We start from the raw sequence: 23,077 nt of genomic DNA on the forward strand, positions 1-23,077 counted from the left end.
GCGGTAGCGTGTGGCCAGCAAGAAGCGGGGGGTGGCTGGTAGGTATGTGTGAAGCCGAGTGTGGGGTTAAGAGGAAATGGTGGTGACCGTGTGGGCCCTGCATCGGGGAGGCTTCACCCTCAGCCTGTGGTTAGGCCAAGGCTCCCCTTTGTCCATCGGCTGCCCTTGCTTCCCATGGTGGGGTGGGGCCGTGGGCGGAAGCTGGGGCTGTTGGACACATGTCCCCTGACAGATGGGCCATAGTCTGGCGGGGGTGTCTTTTCCAGCCCCACCCAGGCCCTCTCTGGGGTTGGCCAAGGCCACCTGCCACACTGTAATGCCCAGCTGCCCAACTGGCCCTGCCGAGGTCCAGGCTGGCCTCCCACTAGCCCAGCATGTGGTCTCTGCACTGGAGGGGAGAAGACAGGCCTGGCTTTGAGCAGTACGTGGCAGAGCTGGGACAAGGATGTGGGTCTCTTTCCCTCCCACTAACTCATCTGGATTTTCTACTCGTTTCTTACTGCCCTTGCTCTCTTGGCCTGCAGTGTGGTTTCAGGGCTCAGCCTCTGAGCACATGCTCCCTACTTCTCTCCGCGTCTCCCTTTGACTCTGTGGCCTCCTGATATCTACATCATGCATGGCATGTTGGCTTCTATCAGCTGGGGGAGCCACAGTCCATGAGAGAGTAAAAACAGTGGGCAGGCTCTTGGGTCCAAATAGTTGGCTTTTCCTCCAGGACCTGGGTCAGGGCGAGGGGCAGTCAGACATAGCCAAGGGCTTTGCTTCATGCAGAGACCCGGAGAATGGGGGGATCGAGCCAGAGGGAGGAGCCCTGTGCTGTCTTGCAGAGGCAGCTCCCAGCCCAGCCGAGGGAGGGCAGCCGTTGTAGGATAGTTGTGAAGCCTTAGAAGCGTATGTTCTCATGGCACCTAACAAACCGTGTGACTTTGAATAAATCATTTCCCCTCTCTGGGCCACAGTTACTTCTTCCCTGGGCTACATAAGACCTCGGGGGCGACCAGGTCCGGCCCTTGCTTCTGGTGATGGCCCTCACTCCCACGTTAAATAGAAGTCATACTGTGTGATCCTGAAGAGACAGGCTCTGGAACCAGATTGGATGGGTTTCGGTCTCGACCACTTGCTGGTCTGTGACCCTGAACTGCTTTGCGAACCTCTGTGGGCCTCGATTTCCCTGTGTGTAGAACGTGACGGTAGTAGCAGCTGCGAAGAGCGGCCGTGAGGATTCAAAAGGAGAGCACAGATCCGGCTTCCCCAGCGCACAGTCTGTATTTGCACAGTACATGTTCACGACTGCCGGTCTGGCTACGAGAGCGAGAGACACTGTCGCAGCCCCCCACGTAAGTGTGAAGCCGGGACTCGATGCCCGCTGGCCGGGGTGACCTCTGAAGCACCCCGGTGGCAGGAAGGAAGCTGGTCGGCTCTTCTTGGCTCCGCACACCCCCAGAGACCCAGCACTTCACTCCTGCCCAGGGGGAGTTCTCAGCTCCTGGCATCACCTCTGATGAGCAGAACAAGGCTGGGTGGAATAATGGCCTGAGATGAGCTGGTAAGGGGGAGGGGAATGCTGCTCCAGAGAAAGGGAGGGCAAGATGCATAACTTGGAAAAATACAGACAGCCTCGCCAGCCTAGACCCTTTGGATTTGGCTCCTGCGGCCCCCAGCATGGCCTGTGTGGTGGCAGAGCTCCCGAACCCTGTAGCAGAGGGCAGAGGTTGTTGTGGGACCAGGAGGGGGCTCTGTCTTCAAGACCCAGGGCTCCTGGCACAGGAGACCGTCCTCTCTGATGTCTGGAGTAAGGGTCTCAGCCCCTGGCGGGCACGGGGCCCACTAGCTGCTGCTCGTCCTGTACCGCGGAGGAGGGGCCACTGTGCACAGGGCCGGGAGGCCTGCCCGGGGATAGAGAGCATCTTCGGGGTGCCGGGCACTCCCTGCGCCACTGGCAGTGGCTGAGCCAGTATTCAGGCCCAGGCAGTCACTGTTAGATCTGCGGGTGGGTGATCCGGGTGAGGTTTTCTGCCTTCAGTGTCCCCATCTGGTACTACGTGCGATTGCCCACCTTTCTATAGGTGGGAGGGAGGTTTGCTGGGGAGTTAGTGAGGGTCACGCTTCAGGACCATCACTTGCGTGTCCCCCTTCAAGTCCCTAATCTTTTTATTTGTAATTGAAATTTGTAAAGCAATTTTATGGGAGTATAATAGCCATACAGTGAACTATACATATTTGCAGTAGACAATTTGGTTAAGTTTTGATGGGATGTAAGCACACCTATGAAGCCAATTACTACACATCAAGAGAGTGAACATGTCCATCTTAACCCAAAATGATCTTTACCTAATTTTGTATTTATATTTTAAATTCTTTTTCTCAAAGAGAGCCTCCCAAGTTTTAGATGCTTTAGGCTCCACAAAAATCTGGATTTGCTCCTGCATATGGAGGCTCAAATGAGGCCAGGATAAGAAAGCACTTAAACAGCTGTGTTGGACTAATCAGAAGTAAAAGGTGATTTGCTTTTATTTAATGTGTACCTTACCTATAGTAGGCTAAAACGCCTTGTGGGACATGTGGTCAGCGTTTTCTTGCCATTGCCTTGTCATTTAACAAGTATTTATTGGGAGCTTACTACAGAAAACAGCAAGCAGTGTTCTAGGTGAGGGTGTGAACAAGTGAATAGACAGACAGACACCCCTGTTCTCAGGAGCTTTCCTTCTGCTGGGAGTGGCGGTGGGGGGAGGCAGTGCTCTGAGTGAGCAAGCAGATCACGTGGTGTGTCCGAAGATGCTGGGGAGAACAGCAAGGACGGTAGGCTGTTTGAGGTGGGTGGGTGGAGGCGGGGAAGCGGTCTCTTAGACAGTGGCACCTGAGCAAGGAGGTGGAAGGTGAGGGAGTGGGCCACGCGTGGCTGGGCTGAGAACACGGCACACAAAGGCCCTCAGGCGGGAGTGGGCCAGACACGTCTCAGGAACAGCCAGGACACCCAGTGGGAGATGCTGTAAGGTCAGAGAGGGGCTGGGCTGGGGATGGAGTGGACAGGCCCTGTGGGGGCTTCCAGGCCATTGTAGGGGCTTGAACACTTGCAGTCTCAGTGAGATGGGAAGCCATGGGAGGGTGTTTGAGCCACAGGATTGCTGTGGTTGCTGTGTTAAGAATAGGCTGAGAGCAGGGGATCCAGGTCGAAGGTTATTGTCATAGTTGAGGCCAGAGAGGATGGGAGCTTGGACCATGGAGGGTGAGGTGGTGAGAAGTGGCTAGATTCTGCATAGACATTTGACCTTTGAACAATGTGGGCGTTAGAGGTGCCAACCTCTACCCCCCCCCCACAGACACAGTGGACAGTCCACATATAACTTGACTCCCCTAAAACTTTACTGGGATGCCTGGGTGGCTCAGTCGGTTAAGCATCTGCCTTCGGCTCAGGTCATGATCCCAGGGTCCTGGGATCTAGTCCTGCATCGGGCTCCTTGCTCGGCAGGGAGCCTGCTTCTCCCTCTGCTGCTCTTCCTGCTTGTGCTCTCTCTTGCTATGTCAAATAAATAAATAAAATCTTAAAAAAAAAAAATTAAAAAAATTAACTACTAATAGCCTACTGCTGATCAGAGCCTTGCCAATAATATAAACAGTCGATTCCCCTGCCTTTCCCAGCAGCAGCCCCAGTACTCTCCCGCTCCCCCTTCTCTGGGTGAGCATGCCGTCCAGCTCTGTGATCAGCCTCCTGGTCTCAGGAACCCTCTCTCCTCCTTTGCTCTTCTCCTCGCTCCCAGGCTGGGCCCTGAACTAGACAACTCACACGGGCCTGTTCTTTTTACAGCAAAGGAAACTGAGCCACAGAGAGCTCTCACTGAGCCCAGGTTAAGGTCTGTTTCCTAAGTCTCTAAACATTTGATTGGAGTAATTTGGAGGAAGAACCTTAAAAGGGCCTGGTTTAAGAAGAGCAGTCTGGGTGAAGGTCCATAGAGGAATGGGACTTGCCAAGATCCCATACCTTGTTTGTGGGGGTGCTGGGCTACACCTGGCTCCCCAACTCCCAGTTCTGGGACCCGCTTACGGTCACCACTGGTGATGACTTAGACTCTGGCCAGCGATCATAGCATTTCCTAGCTGCAGCGTGAGTGTCTCTGGTTAGACATGCGCGGGACTGTTGAACCGTCTTTGGACGTTCGTTTAGAGGAGCCTGTGGAATACCTCTCCGTGGAGAGCTTTGAGAAGAGACATGTCACTGGATTCCTGTTTTAGGTGCAGACCAGCCCACAGGTGATAGCCTCAGGGTCTGATCCTCCCGCCCTCCCTCCTTCCCCTGACACAGACCGTCCAGCGCTCCCAGGCCAGCTAGTCTTTCTGGCAGACGAGACCTCCCGAGGGTGGCCTCTTAATTCAGCTTTGGCAGTGGGGAAAGGTCATCTGGGGGGCCAGCTTGGACTTGGCTGTGCTCTCCGGTTACAGCGGGGTGGCGGACAGCCCCCTCGTCTCGGCCCCACCCCCCTGCACCAGCAGCCTCCTTACTCAGCCACAGCCCTCCAGGCTCAGCAAGGCTGGCAGGATGGGGCGGGGCTGGCGTCTGAGCCCGCTGGCCTCAGAGCTGGCCCAGGGGGGGTGACAGCTCCCCCTCAAGCCCCCTTGCTCTTCCTCTCCCCAGCCCAATGCCCTTCTTTATAGTCTAATCCTACGCAGTGGTCAAGGTCCAGCGGAAGGCTCACCTGACCACCCAGCCTGAGCTGACCCCTGTGCTCTGAGCACACTGTGTGCTCCCTGTCCATGGCCCGCACTGGGGTTACGGCATGGACACACGTCTCTCCTCAGCTAGGTGGTGGTTTCTTTGAAAACAGAACCCCCTTTCATAATTACATTTACAATGGTAGAGGTCGTGGGTGGCTCCTTACAGTTTTCCAGGATCCCTCAGACACAGCCTCAGCCTCTAGGGGACTGGGCCCATGGCGCACACGCGGTGTTACCTATTGACTGGTCTGGTCAGAGCCATGCAGCTGGAGGTGTGGTCTGCCCAGGTTTTCTTTATCTGAGTTCAGGGCCTCGGGCCTCCTCCCTGGGGACGCTCAGTGTCTCAGCACTTTGATCTCCCGTCAGGAGACAAGGCAAGACATCTCGTAAGGTCCTGCTCATTTATGGAGGTGGTAGAAGCTGTGGGCAGTGGGGGGGGGGGGCTGCATGGGGGAGTGTCAAGGCCCAGGCACTGCCCTGCAGCCTCCCAAGTGTGCAGAAGGCCCCAGGAGGAGGCAGGACAGATTGGCAGCTGTCAGGCTGCTGTGGAGTGGGGGGAGGAGGTGGCCAGTGTGGGAGAAGGGAGCTCCCCGAGTTTGTATGGGGCCTGCAGCCCTGTCACCTCCTTGCTCTCAGGTTACCACTCCCCCAGCAAGGCCTCAGCTTCCTCTTGCTGCTGGGAGATTCTTGGGATCCAAGGAGGGCACCTGCAGAATCCTCACCCCAAGTCCCCACTCAAGGTGGGCAGAGGATGAGGGAAGGGATCCCCAGATCCTCCTGTGTTTCTGCTTTTGTCCTTCTCCTGCTGAGAGCATGTTGGTGTCTCTGTAGGTCGGAATGAGCTGATTGCCCGCTACATCAAGCTCCGGACAGGGAAGACCCGCACCAGGAAGCAGGTGGGCCCTGGGAGATGAGCGTGGGTCCCAGGGGCAGGTACCCCAGTCCCAGTCTGTTCCTGTGGTGGGCCAGGCCCTCTGCAGGACCGAGGGTGGGTTCTTGGTGGGGCTGGTTCAGAGGGGTTATCTCTTTTTGGTGTGCCACAGACCGTTCAGTTTCCCTGCAGTCCCTGCTGCCATCAGCTGGGAGGAAATCCTTCCCCTCCCATGTCCAGGACACCAGAAGAACAGAGAGTGAAGGACTGGCGTTGTACTTTGATTTATTGCCAGACTCTGGATTAGCTGGATGTGGCAGGACTGAAGGCCCATCATTGACTGCCCCTTTCATTCACTCATTCACTCAGATGTGGTTTGAGGATGGTGGAGGGCTGAGGGTCGAGGAGCCAGCACGGGGAGCACAGGGCTCCTGGGAGGTAGGGACAGGAGCCTTCTCTTCCTGCTACAGGTCTCCAGCCACATCCAGGTGCTGGCTCGTCGAAAAGCCCGCGAGATCCAGGCCAAGCTAAAGGTAAGGCAAACCAGCAGCAGTGGGAGGGAAGACCTAGGGCACAGGTGAGGCCAGCTTCCTAGAAGTTAGGGCTCTTTTTCCAGCAGGAAAAGTATTCCCTTTGGGTTCAGGGGCTGGCTGTTCATGTGCAGAGCCAGCATGCTTCCTGGGATTCAGCCTGTAACTACTCCTTGTCTGCACAGGGAATGACAGTTGATGTCAGAGCTGTGTGTGTGTGTGTGTGTGTGTGTGTGTGTGTGTGTGTGTGTGTGTTTATGACCACCAGGCTCTACAGCATCCCCAGGTCACAGCGGGATTGCCCTCCACACCCCATTCCTTGAGGACCTCCTGGAGGCCCTGGCCCCTCCGTGCCATCCCCTGAGCCTGCGGGGTGGTCAGGCTTAGGAGGCACTGCTGTGGGGGTGGGGTGGATGGTACTGTGGGAGCTGGTGGAATTCCTTCCAATGCTCTGCTCTCTGAGATGGGCAGTTCTCTCCCCTTCCCAGATCAGTCCCACCTCACAGGGCCACTCCCCAATAGGGGGCAGTCTGTTTCCCACAGGACTCAGGCCTCCTGGACACTAGAGCCAGGGGACCCTTTTGGTGAATACCAGGTGGGAATGAGCTCCCCATCATAGAGGTGTTCATCGCAGAGCTTGCCCAGCTACTTGGCAGGAAGAGCTGACATTTGGGGTCTCAGACTGAGGCCAGCAGTTAACACACTTTTTTTAAGCAGTGGAGGTCCCTTTTGTTTTTTTCCCAAACAAAATGCCACACCCATATGTTAACAAAGGAGCTACCCTGGTCAAAGCTAGGTTGGTGCAGAATAGACCAGAGACCCCCTGCTCCTATTTACCTCTCATGCTCCATGACTCTTGAACCCCAGAGTAGCTTAGAACCCAATTAAAAACCTCTGCACTAGATGAGCTTGAAGGTCCTATGTGGCTCTGGTTGTCCATGATCCTGACACTGGAGGCTCCGAATGAGTGGGGGGAACTCCCAGGAAGCTGCGTCCCACTGCCCACTCAGCCCAGCTGTCCCCCGCCCTCACAGCTGCAGCCCAGCACCTCGCTCCTTTGTCCCCTGGACAGGTGGCTGGGCCTCAGCTGTCGTCACTCCCTCCCTCTCAGGCTGGGCACACGTACTCCTGGAGGCCCCTGGGGCCTGGAGTCCAGCTTGCTCCCTACTTCCCCTCTCTGGTCTGCTTCTCACTCACTGGGACCCTGGCAGGGAGCCAGAATGGAGAAGACACTTTCCAGTGTTCTGTTTACAGCCATCGAGGGAAACTTTTAATTCCCTTGTGGACCAGATGGCCCACATTTACTTCAAGGAATTGCTACCTTTGTCCATAGGCTCTAACTTAGAGACTGGGGAGAGCTCTCATAGACCACTAGACAGACATTGAGGGGAGCCATGAGCCCCTTAAATAATATGTAGATCTTTGTGTGCATTTTCTCGGGGAGAGTGGTCTGAGGATATTGTCGTATTCTCAGAGGGGTCTGGGACCCAAAGTAATTTGTCTCCCTGGTGGACAGACAGGTAGAAATCCTCCAGGACTCGGGATTTGGTCTAGCTGGCTCTGCCCTTGGGCAATGTGAGCGTGGGGAGTCACTGGCTCTCCTCAAGCTCTATTCGGTTTAAAATGTGAAATGACAGGGTGAAGCAAGGTGGTATCTGAGGTCCTCTCCAGCCCCAAATTCAGTGATTCCCTGGCCTTGTAACCTGGTCACTGATGTCACTCCCCATAAGGTCCTTCCCACTTCCTCCTGATTCCTGTTCCACCCTGGGTGAGGACGTGGTTTCCTGAGCCCCAGTCATTTGTTGAGATCAGCTCTCCGGGAAGGGCCATAAGTTGCGGACATTGAGCGGATGGAGCTCTCCGGCCTCACAGTGCAGTTGTTAACCACAGAGGTCCGTGGGCTTTCTGAGGGTACGGCCTGCTGCATCACACATGTCCTCCTGGAGGGAGAGGCCGGGGCCGCCTGGCCTGGGCACATTTGGCTTTTCCCTCCTGAACAGTGCACGTGTTCTTGGCAAGAGGCTACCTTATGCTGAGAGCTCCCTCTTTGGTTATCAGAGAGCCTCTAAGAGCAAAGCCCAGGTTGGACCCAAAAGGACGATGGTTTGAGGATGAGCCCTCCTCTCAGAATGGTCTGTGCCTTCTGTGCTGTGTGCACCCTTCCCTCCCCCTGCCCTCCACCCCCGCAGGCCTGCAGAGGCCCAGAGGCCCAGTGCTGAGTTGACATGCCAACCTGGACCAAGCTCTCGGGCCAGCCATCACTACTGTCAGCGCCCTAAATTCTCTGAGCCTCTGTTTCTTAAAATGAGGATCATACCAGTCTCGCCAGCCTCATGGGAGTGCTGTGATGTTCAGAATCAAAGTGAGGCCGTGTTCTTGACTTTCTGTGGGCCATCTTGTGCCACGTGAGTGCACATGGTCCTGGAGAGGCTGAGTGGCAGGGCCTCTGGAGTTCTGGCTCCACAGTTGTGAGGTGCCGGGACGCTGGGGGACCACCTGGGTCCCCAGAGCCTCATGCCCCCACGGTGGTGCCACTTCACGGGGCTGTTGTGGGGGCCGGGAGAAACTGTCATGGGGAAGCGCCTGTGAGCTGCAAGGGCCTCCGTCAGTTCTCACACTTGTCTGGGGCTACCAACTTAATTACCAGATGATGACTAATTTATTTTTCCCATTTAAAAATACTCATCATAAAGACAGAATTCCTAATCTGAGTTCCTGAGCTGAAATAATCCAATCTTTTGGCCTCAATTAAGTTACACATACTGAATAAAGCTTGCCATTCCAGTCTATAAATGTGGTCTTACTTTGGACAAAAACACAGTTCCCATTAGGCTTTTTGAAATACGGAAGTACTGAAATACATGTCATCATTTTGAAGACCTGTAGGAGTGGGGCCCTCAGGATGGGGACCGCTGGCTTACACACGTATACAGATTATTATTACTGTTCTCGCCAGTGTCGTAAGTGCTTACAGGTGCTTTCCTGAGTACTTGTTAGTTCAGAGCCTGTGCAGGGCGAACCCATTCTTTGGTGTCTTTGGGCCCACGGAGGGCAAGTAGCGGGTGTTGACACCTGCCATGTAAAAGGCAGGGGTGCCTCGGGCATCCGCAGTGCGAGGGGAGACCCATGAGGCAGAACTGAGACAGGTGGGGCCGCGGGAGACCGTCCCAGGCCTCCAGACAGTCCATGTGACCGCGGAGGACCCCTCCTGGCCATTCGAGGAGGGCTCTGACATGTTTATGTACCATCTACCGTGAGCCAGGTGCCGGGCCAGCCGCCAGTGGCGTGGAGGCGAGCAAGGACTAAGAGGCCTTCATCGAGACACGGTCTGGCAGATGGTTTCCCAAGGCCCTTTACGCTCTAATAAAATAGCCTGGACAAGCATTTTACCCCTTTGACAGAGGAGGAAACTGATCAGAGGAACCACTTGAACCAAGTGACCTGTGCTCAGTCACAAGCCAAGTTCTTAGCACTGCATGGGCACGAGCCTGGTCCCCCAGGGCCTTGTCCACGGCTCTGGCCACTGGCGGTGGGACAGCTTCCCTGAGCACAAGCCCGGACCCCGCCTCACCTACACCTGCCATAGTGACCACTGCTGAGGCCCTCCCTTCCAATGTCTCCCCAGGACCAGGCAGCTAAGGACAAGGCCCTGCAGAGCATGGCTCCCATGTCGCCCGCCCAGGCCATCTCCGCCACAGCCTTCCACAGTAAAATGGCCCTCGCCCGGGGCCCAGGCCACCCAGCAGTCTCAGGGGTAAGTGGGGCTGCTTGGAGCCAGAGGCCACGTCAGCCCCTCCTTCTCTCTCCTCCCCCTCCTGAGGAGCCGGGGGCACTGGCCAGGCCCCATTTCTCTCTCGAGTCCTCCCAGGCCTGGAGAGCCAGGGGGAAGGAGGGACCAAGGGCCGAGGGGCCATGCTGAGGCACGGCTCGCCGGCGCTGGCCCTGCCTCCTCGGGGGCCTTGCTAGTGACACAGCAGACCTTCCACAGGGGGCAGAGCCGCCCCCACTAGCTGACTGACCGAGCAGCTCTGCACCTGGCCCGATTGACAGACGAGGGGGCTGACGTCCCGGGATGGGGGCTGAAGCCCGAGGCTTCGGGGCAGCGCCGGCGCACCCGTGAGCAGCCCTCCACCGCTCGGCCCTGTCCCCGCTCCCCCAGGCACTCAGCACTGCTTGCCTTCCAGTCAGAGAGCTGGTTTCAGGAACAGACTCTTGTTCGGATTTTAAATTTCTTGACCGTGGCCAGCTTGGTGACACTTTCACAGTGGTCTAGAAAGGCTGTGTCCTCACAGGGTTGTCTTGGCTGTAGGGACTAAATGGGTCTTCACGATGCACCCACAGCACTGCCCTAGGCGCGTGGGGAAGGGACAGTGACTGGCCCCATGCTCAGTGAGCCTATCCAGCAGTTTTCAAAGTGTGTTCCAGAGACCGCTAGTCCATCAGGGTATTACCTAGATAATGACACAAAGTGAATCTGTGTAAGGAAGTTTGGGACACTTAGAACTAAATAGGTTTCTTAAATCTGGGACTGTTAGGCCTTCAGTGCTGCTACGCACTGTGGGCTTCTGAGGGAGGACTGTCGCTGCCGTGATTCCAAACCTGGGGCTTCTCCCGAGGAGCACCTTCTCGGCAGAGCAGGTCCAGAGACTAGAGCTCCTCGAAACACATTTAGTACTGGATAGTAGCGCTAACTCTCTCTCCTTACCATCCACTGGGTCCAGGCCCCCAGCCCTGCCTTCCAGCTGAGGCCCCTGCCTGGCCCCCCCACACCACGGCCCCCGGGCATGGGGTGGGCTGACTCTGCACTTTTTGCCTCCTCAGTTTTGGCAAGGAGCCTTGCCGGGCCAAGCCGGAACATCCCATGAGTGAGTATGGCCTGCTACCAGTTGCTCTCCAAACTGAACTTGAGCCCATAAACTTGTGCTGTGGAGCCTGGCTCCCAGTCTGGGACAGGGCCGCAGCCTGGGGTCAGCCTTTCAGGAGGGGCTGGGGCTTTGGGGTTGAGCTCTCCTGCTCGCAGGCAACAGCTCAGTCTGCAGTGTGGACCCCCTGGGGTGGCATTTGCTGAAACGCCAGTCTGTCCACGGTGAAGCAGGGCCAGAGCTTGGGACCCCAAGGCAAGGGAGGCTAGGAAGCTGACCTCTGGCTGGCCAGGGCGGGAGGGAGGACGGGAGGGAAGGAAGAGAGGGAGGAGTGGATTTTCCCAATAGACAACGCTGCTTCTCTGGGTCATCCATGAAACCTGACAGACTTGGCAAGGGAGGGAGCAGGTGGCCAGAGCCCCCCAAGGCCACTGATGGCCAGACCACCAGGGCCAGCCACACACACAGCATTGGACACTGCTGGAGGCTCCTGGGCTGCCACCTGCCCTAAGGCTTACACCTCCTCTCTCCTGTCTCCCACAGTGTGAAACCGTTCTCTCAGCAAACCTACGCTGTCCAGCCTTCGCTGCCTCTGCCAGGTGGGTCGGCAGTGCGCGGCTCCCTTGTGCCTCACACGCCTGCAGCCCCTTCCCCCCCAGCCCCCAGGGTCCCAGGCCCCCCGACAACTGGACATCTCATGGCCCTCTTAGATGCGGCCCTGGCACGTGCTCAGACCAGACATCCCAGTCTCCTGGCTCCACCCCATTCCTTGCCCCTACCACGCACACCTCTGCGCTGCACCAAGCCCCTCGTGCCGCTCGGGCTGCCTTACCTGCTTCCCAGCTTGCGCTCAGGGCCTTCCCAGGTGCACGCAGTTCAAAGGGGAGTGCCTGTTCCAGCTGGCCACCCCCGTATGCTGCATGGGTGCTCCCAACAGCTTGGTTCTTGGAATGGCCCCCCTCTTGGTGACACTGTAATCCCCTCCTTCAAAATGGGAGTTTTGTTCGGATTTTAAATTTCTTGACCATGGCCAGCTTGGTGACACTTTCACAATGGTCTAGAAAGGCTGTGTCCTCACAGGGTTGTCTTGGCTGTAGGGACTAAGTGGGTCTTCACGATGCACCCACAGCACTGCCCTAGGCGCGTGGGGAAGGGACAGTGAGGAGACGTGCTCTCTCCGAGGAGAGCACGGCTTTCCGGCCTGGAGCTGCTGGTTAGCAGAGGGAGCACTCCTGGGCAGAGGCGTGGAGCGTGGGTGTCCCTCCTTCTCACTGCTCAGGGCACACTTGCTTCTTTCTCATAAGGGTCCCTTACCTCCTTCCTCTCTGCAGGGCAGGGAGGATCCTCACCCTTAACCACCTTTTCTGGCCCGGGGAATGATTCTCTGCCGACCTTCTGGCCTGGCTTGTCCTGCTCCGAGAGCAGTGCGCTCCCCTCCTGGGGTCCTGATTGCTGCTCTCTCCCAGCCCTGAGCAGTCCGCCCTCCTGTCTGTCCCCTCCTCTCACTGGCCCCTGTCTTGGTTCAGGCCCTCCTGCTCTGGCCTGCATGACTGCAGTAGCCTCCTGACCTGCCCCCCGTTTTACCTTGCCTCCCCTCTTCACCGTGCGATTCACCCCAGTGACCTTCATAAAGCGTCCATCCCATCGTGTGGTTCCTAGGCTTAACATCTTTTCCTGGCCCACTGGTGCCTTCTGGATATGATCTGAAGTCTGTAGTAGGACTTGCATGGCTCTCCTCGGTGACTCAGCTTCTCTCCTCTCCTTCGCTCCGTGCCCCTACCCACCCTGCCTCTGGGCTTCAGCTCAGGCTTCCCATCCGCCTGCACGCTCCTCTGCCCTGTCCTTGCCCAGTTGAGGGGCCCTGAGCGCTCTGCGCCCCCATCTAGCACTTGACACTTTATTGCCATTATCTGGGGTTGGGGGGGGCAGCGTCTGTGAATGACTGGTCTGCGTCTTTCGTGTATCTAGTTGTGGCCGCACACCCTAACCCTTGCTCGGTGAGCAGTGCTTGAACAGATGAGTGATTCAGCTGGGGCATTAAGCACGGCTCACGTGTCCAGCATGGCCCTCCGCCCACCCCTCTGTTTCTTCTCCGTCTCCTTCCTCGAGTGCTCCTGAGTTACCTGCCTTAGCACGCGGGGCCTCCAGCCTCCTCCTAGCCTGGAAGTCGGGCCTCTGGAATTCTGTCTCTCTGCTTTCTCACATCCCGTCAGGCACCAGGGCCCGGGATTTTGCTCCCTTCTTGTGCCTCCTATGTCCCTTACTCTTCCCTCTGCTACACTGCTTTCAATCAATCCTTCTTCATTTTTTCCCTGGGAAAACATCCCCAGGACCATGCTTCTGACAGCCCCTTCCCTGCCTAGTCCTTCCTTCATATTGGGTAGGACCTTCCAGAAACGCAGATCTGACCATTTCAATGCCCTGCTTAAAATCCTCTGTCACTCCCAAACGCTCAGGCTCAAATTCACGCTGCTTACTTAGCCTAGCCCCACTCTGGACCCCTCTCTTTACCTCTGTTTCCTGCCACGGGCACAAACCCACCTGCTCGCCAGCTCCGCTGAAGACCTAGCTTCCAAACCCACTGAGCTTCTCACAGCCGCATCCCTTTGCCTCTGCCCTGTGCTCTGCTTCGAGTGCCCTTTCCCTGTCTTCACCTCCTGCCTCCTGCTTGTGCTTGCTACTTCCTTCAAGCATTGCCTTCTGTGGAGAAGCCTTCCCTGTCCACCCCCAAGTGCATACCTTGTCAATTCTTACCACGTTCCTTACTTCCTTTATTAGCAAACCTGTAGGGAATGCCTGTTCTGAGCCAGGCACTGTTGTAGGGGCTGAAGAGACCGCAGTGAACAGATCAGGAACCTTCCTGTTCTCACGGGGCTTAAGTCACTGTAGCAGGCGCTGTGTCTGGTTATCTCTGACTGGACCAGAAGCTCCTCGACAAGAACCTAGCGGTGCTGCTCAGGAAGCTCTCAGTGCCGTTGGCATCCTGGCCCCCCATCCAGCGTCCATTTTCCCCTGACTACAGTTCTTTCCAGGGGCCCAAAGGGACTGGCTGGTACCAGGCCAAGTGCTCCCCTCCTCCACCCCTGCTGGGAGGCCTATTTCGGGGAGGCAGGAGATCTCCTAGCCAGCTCGGGGTCTCACTGCTGGGCCTGGGATCCTCGCAGAGGCTGTCTGCAGGGAGGCTGTGTGCGGACCGCTCCCCATGTGCTTCTCCTGCTGTGTGCAGGGTTTGAGTCTCCTGCAGGACCCACCCCGTCGCCCTCAGCGCCCCCGGCACCCCCGTGGCAGGGCCGCAGTGTGGCCAGCTCCAAGCTCTGGATGTTGGAGTTCTCTGCCTTCCTGGAACAGCAGCAGGACCCTGATACGGTAGGTCCTGGCCTGGGCCTGGCCAGCTCGCTTACCCGCCCCCATTCCTGGAGGCTCCCGCTCCCGTGTGTTCAGCTCTTTCCCCACCTGCTTCTGGCTTCCCGCCCTGGCCTTCCGCCCCACTCTACTTTTGGGTTTCACTTAGATCTCCTCTTCCTTCCCAGGCTTCCCGTCCACTGGCCCTCCCTCCCCCTTTCCTTTCCTTCGTCCACCCCTCCCCCTTCTTTCCTCACTCCGCCTCCTCGCCTCCTCGCTTCCCCTCTTCCCCTGGCTCCCTCCCCTGGTTTCTTTGTCCATCCCAGTGCTCTTGGCCTCTCCCTGTGCTGCTCCCTCCCTGACCTGGACTCTTCCCTCCCTGTGCTCTGCCCTCCCCCGCAGCCCTCCCCCCTGCTCCATCCTTTCCCCCCGTGGCTCTGAGGAACCTCCTGTGTCTGAGCCACATCCTGGGGATGCCAGCAGAGAGCAGAGCCCCACCCCCACCCGGTCCCCTTCCCCGTCAGTGTCTTGGGGGACCCACGTCACCTGGAAAGGTCAGAGGAGGTGGAGCTGGAGGAGGCGAAGCAGATACAGCGCCAGAGCCCGGGGGACTTCACAGACCATTTCACTCTGATGTTTTCAAACTTGTTTTTTCAGCTGAGGAACCATTAATCCAACTCTTACTCAGAAGCCCAGTGTGTACAACAAAGTAGACTTTCTTTGGGTGTAGCCAGGTGCCTGTGAGGGTCACAGGCAGCCCAGCCCCCATCTGCGGGGTGGAGCACAGTTGAAAACACCTTATCTGGGTCAGTGGTCTGACATCACAGATGAGATACGAGAGGCCCAAAGGTAGAAAATGACTTGCGTAAGGCTATTCAGTGACAGAGCCGGGACTGAGAGTGATCCCAATCACTGCAGTTTACTGAGCACCTGCCAGGTGCAGCCAGGGGCTTTATATGCGTTCACTTTGCTTTACATCGGATCCTTTTCCTGTCTCCATTTTACCAGTTGGGAAACTGAGGCCCAGAGCGGTGAAGTTACTTGCTCCAGGTCACACGGCTGTTTTCTGAGCTCTGGTCTGCTCTGTCTGCCCTGCTACCTTGCACCTGACCCTCAATCCGGCTTTTCTCTCCACAGTACAACAAGCACCTGTTTGTACACATCGGCCAGTCCAGCCCAAGCTATAGTGACCCCTACCTCGAAGCCGTGGACATCCGCCAGATCTATGACAAATTCCCAGAGAAAAAGGGGGGACTCAAGGAGCTCTTTGAACGGGGACCTTCCAATGCCTTTTTTCTTGTGAAATTCTGGGTAAGCCCTTTGATAAACTCTTCCTTCCAATCCCTAGTATACGTTGATGAGAATAGTGGGCATCAGGTGCCCTTTCCACGAGTAGAAACCCAGGGAGGGCGGGGCTAGTGCAGAGGGCAAGCACAAACCGGCCACATAGGCCGGAGGCTGAGTCGAGGAGCAGCCGTGCTGCCTGAGAGCCGAGCTAGTGAGGAAGGCCCTTTTCTGAGAGGTGGTGATGGCAGCTGTGTCCAGGCAGGAAGTGCAGCCTCAGGGGGGCTATAGTACTGGAAAAAGACCTCAGGGGACACTGAAGGAGGGGTAGGCAAAGAGCCCACATGGACTCCTTGAATGCCAAGTCCAGAATTCGCTTCAGGGCTCGAGTAGGGCAGCTGTTGGGTTGGGCAGGGCTTGTAGACGTGGGCTATAGGATTAGGATAGCTCACCCCAAGAGAAACACCCACCCAGCTGCCCAGACCGCTCAGCCCATAGGCTTAGCCGCTGCTGCCTTCCCTGCCTCACCCCTGGACAGGTGCTATGTGAGGAGAGCTCCCTGCTTTTGAAACATCTCCTCTAAGACCAGTAGGTGTAGTACCTGCTCTGGGGGCTTGCCTTCCAGTGGCCCAGTACACACAGAAAAGGGGTGCAGGGAAGAGAGTATGACAAGTGCACACTTAGCCAGCGGCGGGGAAGTGCAGCAGGGCCTTCTTGTGTGCTGGATGGAGCCTCTGAACAATTTCAGAAGCATTTTATATATAATTCCGGTGGCTTCCGGGCCCCTAGCTAGGACCCTCCAGCCTGGCTGTCTGTCCTTATCATCAAACCCCCCATGAGCCTGGTGATCTCCAGAAGAGACGGTGCCGGAACTGCGACTAGGGGCTCCTGAGCTTTAAGGTGCTTGGTTTTTGCACTCTGCAAGCTTGCTGTGCGAGCAGAAGGGAGTCAGACCGGGCCTTTAGGGACGGGCAGGATCTATCAGGCAGAGCCCGGGAGGGGCTGCTACAGCCTGGGGGAAGCATAAGGAAGTGGGCTCCAGAGGGGAAAGTCATGGGTACGGGTATGTGACAGGGAATAACAGAAAATAAACCTGGAAAGGGGAGTCAGATCCTGAAGGTCCTCCTCATACAAAATCTTTGTTTTATCCTGGGATGAAAAATAGGTAATTTATTTTTAAATCAATGGATATTAATAGTTATATTATTAATTAATACCAAGAGGCTTGTAATGAGAAGCATCAGATTTTTGTTCCACTCCACCCCAGCCCCAATCCCAATCCCCAGAAGCAATCAATGTAAATTTTTGCTGTTTGTTCTGGGTTTTATCTCCTTAGTTCAAAGTCATACCCTTGTCTTGCTATACCTTGATATCACCACTAAGACATTATGTACTTGTTCTGGTACTATTGAAAAACCTTAGTGGTGTTATATCACTTTTCCCCTTGTCATCTCAATCCTATCATATCTAGTAAGTTGTATAATTTAATAAAAGCAATAAAATGTTTATGTTTTCTTGACCATGCAGATTGACCGCCAGAGCCAAGAATTATGCTTACTATGTAATTATGTATTATAATTACATTTTATTTCTTGTACAACTTTTTTGTTTTTTCCTACAAGTAAATGGCTTTCTTACTAGTGTATTTCTAAATAATCCTATTAAAATTTTATGTATTGTTCCATCATAACCATCATATAAATTTTTTTAAAGAAGTTTTTCCCCATGGGGTGCCTGGGTGGCTCAGTTGTTAAGTGTCTGCCTTCGGCTCAGGTCATGGTACTGGGGGTCCTGGGATAGAGCCCCAAGTCGGGCTCCCTGCTCGGTGGGAAGCCTGCTTCTCCCTCTCCCACTCACCCTGCTTGTATTCCCTCTCTCGCTGTCTCTCTCTCTCTGTCAAATAAATAAATAAAATCTTAAAAAAAAAAAAAAGTTTTTCCCCAAATGCTCACACCCATCAAATCATTCATCAATTCCCCCTTTCTTTCTCCTTGAGATTCTCCTCCCGGATGCCTCTGTTCTGCTCCAGTCTGAATTGGTTGTTCTCGACCTGCTCTGTGGTTGTCATCTGGAGCCTGCTTTTACTTTTCTCCTGTATGGAATCTATGGTTTTCTAGATCTCATATTTCTCTCTGTTTGGTGTGCCTGCTTATTTTGCTGGAAAGCATTCTCTATATCTCCCAAAGGAAAAATGTGTGATAGATAAATGTTCAAGTCTTTGCCTGTTGTTTTTTACTTGGTTGACAGTTTGGGTATAGAATCTAAGTCATGAATCATTTTCCCAGCAATGATTTTCAAGAATCATTTTTCAGTACATTGCTCCATTGTCTTCAAACACGAGTAGTATGATTACGTTCTAATTCTCTGTCCTTTGTTATGTCACTTGGGTTTTTGTTTTTTGTTTTGTTTTTGCTTTTGTTTATTATCTCTGAAAATTTTGCATTTCCTTTCTATCCCTTAGGTTCTTAAGTTTCACACAGATGAGCTTTGGGATATGTGTGTTTTTACTTTCTGATTTTTTCAGCCAGGCACTTTGAATTGTGAGATTACTATTTCTCAATTTGGGGAAATTTACTTATATTATTTCTTTCCCTCTGTTGGCTCTGTGTTATCCAAGAACCCCTATTAGTCTTATGTTGTATATCCTAGGCTTACCCTCTATGATTTTTACAATTTCTTTGTTGATTTTCCAACTCATTTTCTTGGAGATTTCCTTAACTTTATCTTCTAATTCTTCTGAATTGGTTGACTGTATCTAGGTACATATTACATAAAACCCAGTGTAGCAGTGGCATAAATAAGTAGTTTATTTTTCTTTCATGTAAAGTAAGTCTGGAGGTAGACTGTCCAAGGCTGGTCCAGCAGCTCCTTGAAATCACCAGAGATCTGTCTCCTCTCCAGTTATCTGCCATACATAGTGCATGGCTTCTGCCCTCAAGGTCATGGCTTCTGGAGTTCCAGCCATCATATTTATATTCCAGGCATCAGGAAGGAGGAAGCCAACTTCGTTCCCTCTATGGAGCTTTCTTGGAAGTCACACACAACACTTAATTATGTTGTATGGTTGCAACTAGCTGCAAAAGAGCCAGGGAAGTGTACTCTTTTAGTTGAGTAAACTGCGATTCTGAATAAAATCAGGGTTCTATGACTATAGAAGAAGATGGATGAGTCTTTCAGTTGCTAGTGTGTTCATAGTTCAGTTGATGGCATTTTTCTTTTTTAGTGGTTCAAAAGATCATGGTGCATTGTACAGTTGTGGTGGATTAGGTTAGTGGAATATGGTGGCATTCTCTGCCCCACCTTCTACTGAATATTTAACTTTGACCATGATATTTTTAATTTTTAAGAGTTCCTTCTTGTTCTTTGATTACATCCTGATTTTGTTTCATGACTACAATTTTTTTCTTATCTTTCTGGGGATATGAAGTAAGAATCATTTTTTAAAGTTTCTTCTGTTCCCTTCTTTGTCTTTGTTTCCTTTTCATCCTTTTTTTTCTATCTGTTTTGATGTCTGACAATATCTATAACCTTTGGCCATATTTTTTTGGTCCATATTTTTTTTAACAGCTTTATTGTTATATAATTCACCTACCGTATAATTCATTGACTTAAAGTGTACAGTTCAGTGTTTCAGTATATTCACAGAGTTGTGCAACCAATCAATTTTAGGACATTTTCATCACCTCCAGAATAAGCCTCACACCCTCTAGCTACCACCTCCTATGCCCACTTCCTCAGCCTTAGGCCATCACCAATGGTGTCACTATAGTTTTGCCTTTCTGCACACTTCATGTAAATGGAGTCATACAATATGTGGTCTTTTGTGATTGGCTTCTTTCACTTAATGTAATGTTTTCAAGGTTCAGCTGTATTATAGCATGAATCAGAACTTTATGCCATTTTATGGCTCAGTAATACTCCATTGCATGGAGTTTTGTTGATCCCATTCATCAGCTGGTGGACTTTTGGGTTGTTTCCACCTTGTATGAAAAATGCTGCTGTGGACTTCATATACAAATTTTTGTGTGGCCATAGGTTTTCATGTCTCTTGGGGAGACACTTAGGTATGGAATTGCTGAGTCATACGGCAGCTCTTTGCCTTTTTGAGGAACTACCAGACGGTTCTCCAAAGTGGCTGCACCATATTACATTCTCACTAGTAGTTATACGAGGGTCCCTGTTTCTCCATATCCCTGCTTACAATTGATATTTTCTGTGATTATACCCATCCTAGTGGGTATGAAGTGGAATTCTTTGTGGTTTTGATTTGCATTTCCCTGTGCTTATTGGTCACTTGTATATCTTCTTTGGATGAAGGTCTGTTGAGCTCCTTTGCCGATTTTTAAATTGGGTTGTCTTTTATTCCATAATAAAAGCTTATGAGCTTTTATATTATGTGAGCTTATATATTATAGATAGAAGTCCCTTATTAGATGTGTGGTTTGGAGATACCGTCTCCCAGTCTGTCAGCTCTGTTCACATTCTTGATAGTGTCCTTTGAAGCATAGAAGGTTTTCCTTTTGATGACGTCTGATGGATTCTTTCCTTTGTTGTTTGTGCCATGTCCATATTTAATAGTGATTGAAAGCTCTGTGTACAAGGTAGGACTTGTCACCTGGTGGGCTTCACTTTAAGGTGCTTGGGGTTGAGGAGCCATCTGGTTTTTTTGAGGGAACCAATAAATGTCAGTATGTTTATTAGACCTTTTTTTTTTTTTCCTTGAGGTGGTTTAGTTTCTCCAGAGAAGACTCCTTGAATTGCGCCCCTGGAAGGGATATACGTGGTCACTGCATCCAAGGCATGGGGCAGTGAGGAGGGCTGGGGATCCAAGCGTTTCTTATGGCAGCTTTCACTCAGTTCTCTCTCCCCCTCTCTGACCTGCCCAGGCTCCCTGAAACCTGAAGCCCTCCTGTTTAATTTCTGGTGATTATTTCTGGGTCTTCTGCTGAAGGGTGGAAGAGGTGGGCCTGGAGACCTGACCACTCTTGGTAGGGCCTTTCAGTTACTTTCTTGAGTGAAGCCCGTGCCTTTCCTTCCCGCACTGTCCTGGCCCCTCCAGGCCCGAGCCCCTCAGGGCTTCTCTCAACCACGCCAGCTCGCTTATCTCTAAGCCCTCTGCAGGCGCTTTGAGGCTGTGATTCCATTTGCTTCCTTTGCCCGACTGAGTTCCTTCTAGCTCTGGTCAGACTTCGGTCTTCTTGAATTTGTGGAACTCTCTTGCCAGTGTGGTTTTGCCTCCATTTGCTTTGTCTTTATGGTGCAGCACATTAAAAAAAAGTTCTTTGCTATCATTTCTAGTTGGTTCCCCGGAAGGGGAAAAAATGAACTTGTATGGTCAGTCTCCCATTTTAACCAGATGTCCTGGAAAGCAGTTTTAACTGGAGTGTCGCCTCTCGCGGATTGGTAGTCCTTGTTTGGTATGCTGGGTTGAGAAGACCCAGAGGGAGAAGGTTCTGGATTGACTCGTGATGACTGCCGTGAATGTAGCAGTGGGGGCAGCTAGTGGTACATTTGCGACGTATTTGCCATCCCTTCTCTTAGGTAATGAGGAATCACTGAAGGTTTTTGAACAGGCGGGACACGGCCAGAGTTGTCCTGAGTTGGATCAATCAACCGTCCAGACTGGAAGTGAGGAGGAGGCTGTTCTCGTTTAGGTCAGGCAGGCGCGTCAGCCTCCTGAGAGGTTGGCCTTAGAGTGTGATGTATGGGGCAGGATGTCTTTCTCCGTTTTTTCAGGAGGGGCCAAACCCACTTCACTCACCCGTTTCCTCTTCCTACTTCCCCTTTCAGTCCTGGACATGGAAGCTGGAACTCAGAGGCGCTGCTGTGGGTAGCCGTTAGCCCCAGTGCTGTGCGGTAGGCAGCCGTAGCTCCCGTCTCCTGCTGCGTGTCTAGGGAGGCTCCTGGCCTGTCCTTTGGGGAAGCCCGCACCCTCTCTTGAGTGCTCCTTCCTCCAGGCCCCCAAGCCAGTCCAGGCTTAGCCTTGATGTGGAAGAAGGAGCTTGGGGGAGGTGATTAGTGACTCTTTCTCAGCACTGGGTTGTAATTTCGGATCAGAAGGAAGGCCTGGTTGGCAAGAGGCATTTGTGGGAACAGTACCTGGGCTGGGGGGGGTGCTGAATTTGGGGCCTTTTTCACTGGCTCCTGCCTTCTTTTAGCCAGTAGTACAATTCTGTATTCTTCTAGCCACCGTCCAGATGAGGACCATCCTAGGCTTCCCATTTCACAAAGTGGGGGGACACTGAGGCATGGAGTAAGCAAGGGCTTGGCTTTGAGACACCCAGCCAGGGTAAGCCTCTTTCCTTTGGTCGTTCTTGTGATATACGTGTTGTGAAATAGGTCAGGGCATTCCGTGGAAGGCTATACCAGGCCCTGTTAGTCACTTGACACGTATCAGCACGTCTCATGCTTGCCGCAACACCGAAGGCAGGTTCAGTTGATGGCCTCATTCTCTAGAGGGGAAACTGAGGCACAGAACGGCAAAATGACTTGCCAGGGTCACCCAGTTCATAGCAGCAGAATGGGGATTCACACTCAGTGTGTCTCTAGGGTGTGTGCTTGGAACCAGGACACGGAACTGTTCGATCTTACAGAGTGCCTAGGGTGCCCTCCAAGCGGGGTCCTGAGCTCCCCCTGCTCCTGTCGGAGAAGGCTCCAGATTGCCTAAGAAAGGATCCACAAGGCCCTGAGGAATAGTGATAGTGTGGAGACGGCAGACTGAACGGTGCATCTAGCGTAGAGTTGGGCGGTTGGGCTTCTTGGGTTTTCTAGAGCCCAGACTTGCCTTCCAGAAAATGAGGAGGATTGTCCTGCCTGGAGGTGACAGTGGGCAGGTAGGGAAAAGGAATTATAATGTTCCTCTCCAACTTTACTTATAGCCCACATCCCCTCCTTCCTTCTGATGTTTTCGGGGAAGTTGGAGGTACTGATGGATGGGAGAAGGGAAGGGAGGGGACAGTTGGTGCTGAGGAAATTGGTCAGGTTGGTTCCCTGTGTGGCCTCTGCACTCTGCCCGTGGGCTGTGCACATGGCCCCTGCTGTGTGGACCCAACACGGCCCTTGTCTTCCAGGAGCTCACATTCCAAGTGGGAGGATCTGGAGCAGATCTCAGGGTCCTGGGGCAATAACAGGTATACAGATATAGGAGAGCGTGGTGGGCTACAGGTGGGGCCCTCCTGGTGTGTCCTGGGAGAGCAGGGGGGCAGCAGTGGGCTCCAGCTGGGACACAGAGGCTCTCGTCTCTGCTCTGCCGCTCGAGAGCTGTGGCCTGAGCGAATTTCCGCTTCTCTGGGCCCGTTTCTCCGTCTGACCCATCAGCAGTTTTGTTCTTGAGGACCTGCAGGAGGCTGTGTCTCTGAGGACCCTGAGGTGCCCCTGCCCCTTGCTTGAGCCCCTAGAGCCAAGCCCTCTCTGAAACCAGACCAGTCAGGGAGAGGACATGTGAAATCAGAGACGGGGGGGCATGTCGGTGGCCAGGG

General features: G+C 53.6%; 1 protein-coding gene across 10 annotated transcripts in view; it reads left to right on the forward strand.

The window, feature by feature from the left end:
- TEAD4 (TEA domain transcription factor 4) overlaps positions 1-23,077 on the forward strand; it is a 67,178-nt gene that overhangs the window by 33,510 nt on the left and 10,591 nt on the right. For 5 of the 10 annotated variants that reach the window (XR_013449057.1, XM_078075480.1, XM_036082073.2 and 2 more), the window contains exons 3-9: positions 5,542-5,606; positions 6,052-6,114; positions 9,737-9,865; positions 10,933-10,976; positions 11,517-11,572; positions 14,200-14,339; positions 15,453-15,626. Coding sequence is in view for 9 of the 10 variants with exons in the window: in XM_078075480.1 (XP_077931606.1) it covers positions 5,542-5,606; positions 6,052-6,114; positions 9,737-9,865; positions 10,933-10,976; positions 11,517-11,572; positions 14,200-14,339; positions 15,453-15,626 (671 nt within the window). In the remaining variant the exon portion in view is untranslated. Of the gene's footprint in view, positions 1-1,181; positions 1,547-2,370; positions 2,500-2,776; positions 2,814-5,541; positions 5,607-6,051; positions 6,115-9,736; positions 9,866-10,932; positions 10,977-11,516; positions 11,573-14,199; positions 14,340-15,452; positions 15,627-23,077 lie in introns of those variants that run through there. The other 5 variants (XM_078075484.1, XM_078075485.1, XM_078075488.1 and 2 more) reach the window with 4 other exon arrangements.

The sequence above is a fragment of the Halichoerus grypus genome, chromosome 6 (assembly GCF_964656455.1).
Source record: "Halichoerus grypus chromosome 6, mHalGry1.hap1.1, whole genome shotgun sequence".
Taxonomy (NCBI): Eukaryota; Metazoa; Chordata; class Mammalia; order Carnivora; family Phocidae; genus Halichoerus; species Halichoerus grypus.